Genomic DNA, 7,618 nt, shown 5'->3' with positions numbered 1-7,618 from the left:
ACGTTATAGGTGCCACGACACTGGTTTTCAGCAGAATAGGTATCTGGGGAAGGCTGAAACTGACTGTAGCCGTAGATATGACTCCCTAGCTCTCTTCTTAAACCTAAACTGTTAGGTACGTCGACCAACCCTTTCAAAGCGCTTTGGCAAGGTGTAAAGGACAATGTTCGTTCTCCATACATTGTTCGCCGTTAGATCAACAGTGCCGAAAAAATACTTTCTAGGTTCTAAATGACACAAATCTTTATGTAAGAACAATTATTCCTGGCGGACCAATTCTATAAACTTATTAATAGCAATATTGTTATCATAACCTCTTACTTACTAGTATTGTATTATTAATATTGTATGCACATCGATTTGGGAGATGTTCTGAATTGTAGTTGTCGCAGCCAAATTGTATTATAATATTGGACGGGTTTTGGAAATAGCTCGGCGTTCCACTTTTATGATTTACTTACTTACATTTTGCACGTAAATAAATAACATGAATCCTATGTTTACTTTCCACTCTTGACATTTAACACGTGACTTACCAAACTAACTATCTCCATGGTTACCGTCTTAGTCTATGCATGACTAGGGATTGAACAACTTTTAATTGAATATTATTAACAATTCTCGATAATTTTTATCGATTGAAAAATATTCGATATTTGAATCGAAAAGTATATTCAATTTTATCAATATCAAAATATTCAATTTTAATAATAAAATAAATATTATTTACTACCACCTATGAAATATTCTGAAAATTGCCTGGAGCGCTCCCCCAATCCTGGGTTTTCCCTTTCCAAGTTGAGAGGACATCATTTTGGTTCTATCGATACATTATAAAGGTACTTAATATTTGAAATGTATTACCAATTATTGTTATAAGCATTTTGAGCGAATAAAACTTTCAATTCTATTAGAACTTTAGACATTTCTCTCACTTTAAGCGGCATTGGATTTTTCATCGGATTTTGAAACTGTTACAGATATATTAAAGATGATCCCATATTGTTGTCATTGTCAATATCAGTATTATGATCACAATTCTTTTTATTTTATTCATGACCTTTTAGACCAGTTGGACACATTCGATAGCTTCTTGTAGTATCGTGCAATATATTTTTAACTTTTAATTAAAATCTAGTCATACTGTAGCAATTTGGACGATTTATTTTATTTACAAGATCGGTATCTTATTGTCTATGATGACCGCAGTCAACATCACTATTACGTGGATTCCTAACAATGAAGTACGGCATTGCCTTGTGCCGATTTTACATAGATTTTATCGACACAAATTATGGAACTTCATAGGATATGGAGCAGGCCACGCCCTAAAATGTCCGGATGTCGTCATAGTATTATGGAATACATATAAAAGACTTTTATTATTTCATTTTCTAATCCTCAAGTGTCCATTACAATCTAATTAATATTTATGTATTCAAAAAGTAAGAGATTAATTTTAATACTTTACTGCTGTGCCCAGGAATCTAAGGCCGTTTCTGACAATGTCCTTTATAGGTAGATTCTTAGCTCGCTGACAGAATGGCACTTTATAGTGTAGCAGCCAGTCTTGCGATGATAAGAAGGGATTATTCAGACCGTAGCCTATTTTTTGTGTCCTACTAAAAATAGAAACTACACCAGATGTGTTGAATCAGTCCTATGTTGAATCAAAAAGGAAGATATTTGTTTTGAAATTTGAAAACATTGAGGCTGAGGCCACATAACTTTAACCGTAACTAATAACGATAACCGGTGCTTTTTGTACGGAGTTTGACAGATTTCTGACGTTTGTTAAAATTAAGTAAGATGATGCAACCCAGACTGTGAGCGAGCCTCTAGCCTGAGGCGGAGCTGCGGACGAATGTCCAACTAGGACAATAACTCGCGGCTCCGTTTCTTTGGGCTCTGGTGGAAACCGTCGGGTTTTAGTGGGTAGGCCCCGCCTTTAGTGGGTAGGCGGGAAGAGTCCCACATAACCCACTGGCCGTCCCCATCGACCATGTCATTTCCACCCGCGCGCTCGCGCCCCAAGTTAACTCCCGTATGTCCCCAACTCAAGCCATACGTATATTCCTCAACGGAAATTACGTCCTCTCGATTTGATTTTACATTAACGTATGACGGCAGTCGACTGGTTAAGTTCAGATTATATTACCCCTAGGGGTTAAATGGTTAAATTGATTGGCGCTAGGTATTAGGATTACTCTGGGAATTCAAGGTCAAGAAGGTGATTCGTTTTAATTAATATCTTAAAGTTAATGAGTTTCCATCCGTTAGTTTGTGAGATTGGTTGAATGGCAGGGTTCGAAATTATCAAGATAATTACGCTTCATGATAATTATCCGATAAAATTATCGGATAATTATCATTTGTCATAATGTTGTTTTATGTTTTTGGTTGCTGATTGTTGTCAATTTATCCATCGCTCGCTAGTCGGATAAAGCTTGGAAAATAGATAAATATTTTGACGCTAGATAACTAGTGATCATTGTGGAGTTAAATAGATAGGTTTTATAACTATCTATGTTGATTAACGCCCACCATTAGACGCAAGTGCGGAAATACACGTTCGAAAACTTCGAATACAGCCCATTTTCACGAGCGCATTTTTAATGGTTCTTTCTTTTTTACACAAAAAACACTATTAAACCGATTTAGATGTAGGTAAGTAATTCAATCAATGTTTATTGCGTCCCTGGTGTGGTGACGCTCTTTTCAAAATGGGTCCTACAGAATACCAGCATCATGTTCTTTACGGAATATGATACAAGCTGAGTAATTAGGAGCCATTTTGGTTCAACAATTTATTTATAATTATTATCCAAATTGTGTACTTTCTTACTTGTGTTTTTTCTTTCTTCTTTCTTTCTTTCAAAATTCAAAAGTCTATTGCTTAACCACATTAGCACATTCACTTTAGATTTTACAATTTAAGCAGTTATACAATGTGGACCCAGTTAGGGCACAGCAACTTTAGAAAGGAGACAGATCGACGATCTTGTCAGTTTCAAAATAAATTAATATAGGTACCTACGTACACTAGCGGCCGCCCGCGACTTCGTACGCTTGGATCCCGTTTTACCCCCTTAGGGGTGGAGTTTCGTAAAATCCTTTCTTAGCGGATGCCTACGTCATAACATCTACCTGCATGCCAAATTTCAGCCCGATCCGTCCAGTGGTTTGGGCTATACGTTGATAGATCACTTTGTCAGTCACCTTTGAGCTCAGTTCAGATTCAGTTTGGTGGAAATGTCATTATTAAACTCGGCATAGAAAGATCCTGGGATAACGATAAACTTAGGGTAGTTTAATCATGGTTTTTGGATGAGTACTTAGCACAAAGCGACTATAGCAAGCAGCTGGGTTCAGCGTCATTTATGAAGCCATAATTTTGAATCGTAAAGATCTTTAACCTGTTAGGTCAGCTTAAGAAGTCAAATCCTCCATTTGAATCTGGGAGGGTCGTGCTTCAGCAGTGGAGACTAAATGATCTGATGATGATGACTACAATATAAGATTTGGTTCGTTCGTTTCCACCGAATGACGTCCACTGCTGGACAAAGGCCTCCCCCAAGACTTTCCACAAAGACGGTCCTGCGCCGCTTGCATCTAGGCTCCTCCTTCCTTCACCAGATCGTCGGTCCACCTAGTAGGAGGCCTGCCCACGCTACATACGTCTTCCGACTCGTGGTCGCCACTTGACAAAATTCGTGCCCCAGCGGCCATCAGCTCTACGAGCTAAGTACCTCGCCCAGTTTTTTTTAATTTTTTATGCTAGACAAGGCAGGTATTTGACCGCAATCGCACCTGGTGTTAAGTGAGATGCAGTCTAGTTTTGAAGATTTACTAATAGTAATGTTTTCGGCTAGCCAGTTGCTATGAATTATTGGATCTGTCCAGATCTAAGGGCGTGTTGTGTTCACAATTTGCTTGTAATAAAATCATGCGCGCCATAATCACATAAGCGAGAGATTAAAGCGCAAACCCGCGGCCGACTGTACCAGACGATGTACAGTCGTGTGTAGAAAGATAAAAATTTGTTTCAGGTTGTTAAAACATAAAAATTGTATTTTTTTTCTTACAGGTTTAGCTCTATTTTTTGTTGTTTGAAAGTCGTTTCAAGCTAGCTTTTTGTTACTCTCTCGCGCAAAAACTACTGAACGGATTTTGATGAATGTTAGTATAGATAGTTTTAAACCCTAGGGAAAACATAGGATTCTTTATCAGTATGTATGATGTAGGACTTTTTCAGGGCACTTTTACTATAGTTTTTCTGTGTCAGACCGAACTTCACGCGGGCGATGCCATAGTCAAAAGCTATACTTACTTATTATTACCCATACCCATTACCCATTATTCGCGTTACCCCCCAGAAATTGAAGTACATACTCAATTATAACTATATTCTTGTGAGTAACCTCCAAAACAGTCGACAGAGATAAAAAAAAATGCGTTCGATGCCGTAAGTCCCTAATGCTTACCTACTCGTAATTAAATAAGTATTTAAATCACTGAAGTTATTCGGACAAACATACTGTAAGAAATGCTTTTCCAATAATGAAAAGGAAAACCGAAACCCAAAAGATATTATGGGGACGTGTACATAACACGTGTTTTTTTTAAAGCCTATTTGCAAAAATAAAATGACAGTTTTTAGGATTTTTTACCCGACTGCGCCAGAAGGAGGGTTATGTTTTTATTCATTTTAGTGTGAAGCTTATGTGCTCGCCTGCCCGCCCTACGCACCGCGAGGGTCCAGCCCTTTTTATTTTGATGTGGCCGCCCAGGGACGTACTTAGGGCGGGCTATTTAAAACAATTTCCCAATACTTTTGGCCCACATTTTGCCCTTTCAGTTGGTTGTTCTTTTGCTGGTGTTTGTTTTTTTTTTAACATAATTGCACTAAAAATAGTAGGCAATATCGCAATACGCGGAGTTACACCACCAAAGATTTTTTAAACGTGAAATTGTACTTAATTTTTCTTTAGGATAACAAAGTGTGATTTTTGATTGACTATCCACTCGTGTCTTGAAAGCCCTGAGTATGAATTCAAGAACCTGCATTTATGGGATGGGATTATTCCACTATTCTCTGTTGCCAATCCCCGTCAACGGGGATTAGAGAACTTTTTGTTCACTATTCCCCGTTATATTAGGATTTTATTTTTAATATTATAAGCTCCAATTGGCGTTAACGGGGAATAGTGGAATAAGCCGATTTATGAAAACCAGTAAATAAAACTATAGCTCCTCCATAACAACTTACATTTTCGAGTGAAAATCGTACAAAACAAAAAAGATTTAAATCGACAGTATTCCGCGTATTTGTTTTTAGTAAGTTGCTAGATACGAAACTTGCTCAATTTCAGTACCTACTTTTTTGCCTACTTTTAGTCGCCCGGCAAGCGAAAGGTCGTGGTCGTGGGTTCAATGCCTGCCTTAGGCAGTACGATTTTTTCAAGTCGTTTAGTTAAAATTTAGTTTGAGAAGCGACTCTATCGCTAAAAAATTTTAATTACTTTTTTGTTGAGACAAAGTTGTCCTGCTAAAGTAACCCGCCAATACGGTACCCTGAATGCGTCCCTGCGACCCTTTCAACAATCACATCAACGTCACTGGTTTAAGCCAATTACGGGCGACGCCGGGTTCACTGCTTGTATTGCGTAACCAGATCAGCAGACAATGTTATCGGATCAGTGATTTATAAGAAATTGTGCGCTATAAAAAACGTGTGCGTATGACGCAATGGCGTGGTTAGAATTGGTTTTAACGCGGTTAGAATTTTTTTTTAAATAAAGTAGTTACAGAAAGTTGGCTTTTAAAGAGCTCTTCTACACAATCGCGTTCGCGTGTCTTCTTGCAACAAAAAAAGCTTTATTTTATTTTTGTAAAAATGTATCAATTTCTTGGTTGAAAGAAATAGATGAGTCAGCTAACTTCCACTTACTTACCTACAGATATACATATGTAACTAGCTAGCTAGCTGTGCCCGCGACTTAGTGGGTACGCGTGGAAATACACTCGACATCAAATAAATCGCACCTTCCGCGACAAGCACTTTCAAACGGATGCATCCCCACTTCCCACCAATATTGGCACCATTTAAAAGCCTAGTTCTAATCTTCATTTCATTAAAGGAAATGTTTTTACACTGAAAATGTGTCTTTAGAAGGATCCAGAGCGACTTCTTCAAAAAATAGGTAGTTACGCTAGAGCCAACTTTTGTGGCTATAAAACTGTTAAGTTGGGATTAATCGCTATCCATCTGTTAAAGAGGACACGTGAGATCATTAATTGGTTTTATAACCATAAAAATTGGTCTAGTTGATCCCAGAGGTGAGCCCAAAGTGAGGTCTTTTTTCAAGTCACATTTATGGTATATGTTAATCATTTATTAAGAAATTAAATGTGTTTTTCTCTAAGGATATTTATCGGGCTTTCAAATAACACCAATATTGTTGGGGCACCAGGATTGTGTCAGAAGAAAATCTTTAAAGTTCGCGTCGCGGAAGGTGCGGTTTATTTGATGTTGAGTATAGTTGAATATTTCCCATTTTTGCAACATTGCAACTGCTGTGAAATGCTACATAATCTTTCTGGAAATTCAATACTTATTATAAGGTAAAGGCTTCTTAACAATTATAAAATAAATTTATTTAAACTTAAAATAATTAATACACTTAAACTTATCCCCCATGCAACGTAGATATGAACATTATTGTATCGTTTGCTTGTAGTTCGTAATTCAATTCACCATAGAGTTCCCAGTCTGCATCATTTATGAGCACCAGTATACCAGGCCTTATGGAGTCACCCTGAAAAGAATATTAATTAAATTGTAAAATAAATCTACAAAAATTGAAAGGGAAATTGGGCCAATAAAGATAAAGATATTTATTTGCGTAAGCAGGTGTGGAAACGGCAATATCAGTCGATCTTACTATTTTTATAGAACAATCTATACTAATCTTAGATTAATCTAAGATACTAATATTATAAATGCGAAAGTAACTCTGTCTGTCTCTCTTTCACGCCAAAACCACTGAACCGATTTTGATGAAATTTGGCATAGAGATAGTTGGAGTCCCGAGAAAGGACATAGGATAGATTTTATCCCGGTTTTTGAAACAGGGACGCGCGCGATAATGTTTTTCTGTGACAGACAAAATTCCACGCGGGCGAAGCCGCGAGCGGAAAGCTAAAATAAATACATTTCCACCGATGGGTCTTACTAGATTTTTGAGGTATTTGTTTTATTCATTTATTTTATAAACCTCTTGAACAACCAACCTGCAAGAACAATTCCGGCCTCTCCTTTAGTAGGTTATCCTTTATCCACTGCAAAAGCTCCTTGATGGTCCAGTTTTCTTTTGAAATTTCGGGAAAGTACTTTTTTAGAGCAGGCAATTCGACCTCACGTTTCTTTATCTTATCAAAAAGCAGCTCTGCTCCGCCTCCGAATTGGATATTTAATTTTAAAGTTTCTGCCATAATTATTTATTAGTGAAATGTTTTAATTAAAAGGAAAATAAATACAAAATATTTGATTTTGAGGTTATGTTTGTTTTCGTCCATATTTATTTTGACAATTTGACAGCTGTCAAACTTTTACACA

The 7,618-nt window shown here is 37.2% G+C and overlaps 1 protein-coding gene across 1 annotated transcript; it reads right to left on the bottom strand.

Annotated features, from left to right (window-relative positions):
• Positions 1 to 6,638: 6,638 nt before the first annotated feature.
• Positions 6,639 to 7,585, bottom strand: LOC135085369 (ubiquitin-related modifier 1 homolog). The gene is made up of 2 exons (XM_063980153.1): positions 7,294 to 7,585; positions 6,639 to 6,818 (listed from the first exon to the last, which is right to left on the bottom strand). Exons 1-2 carry the CDS (start codon positions 7,492 to 7,494, stop codon positions 6,690 to 6,692), a joined length of 330 nt encoding a protein of 109 aa, XP_063836223.1. The 5' UTR covers positions 7,495 to 7,585; the 3' UTR covers positions 6,639 to 6,689.
• Between the last annotated feature and the right edge of the window lie 33 nt (positions 7,586 to 7,618).

This window comes from Ostrinia nubilalis, chromosome 28, assembly GCF_963855985.1.
Source record: "Ostrinia nubilalis chromosome 28, ilOstNubi1.1, whole genome shotgun sequence".
In the NCBI taxonomy this organism is placed as follows: domain Eukaryota; kingdom Metazoa; phylum Arthropoda; class Insecta; order Lepidoptera; family Crambidae; genus Ostrinia; species Ostrinia nubilalis.
Note: the sequence above shows the minus strand (reverse complement) of the source record. Positions and strands in the feature narration are given on the sequence as shown.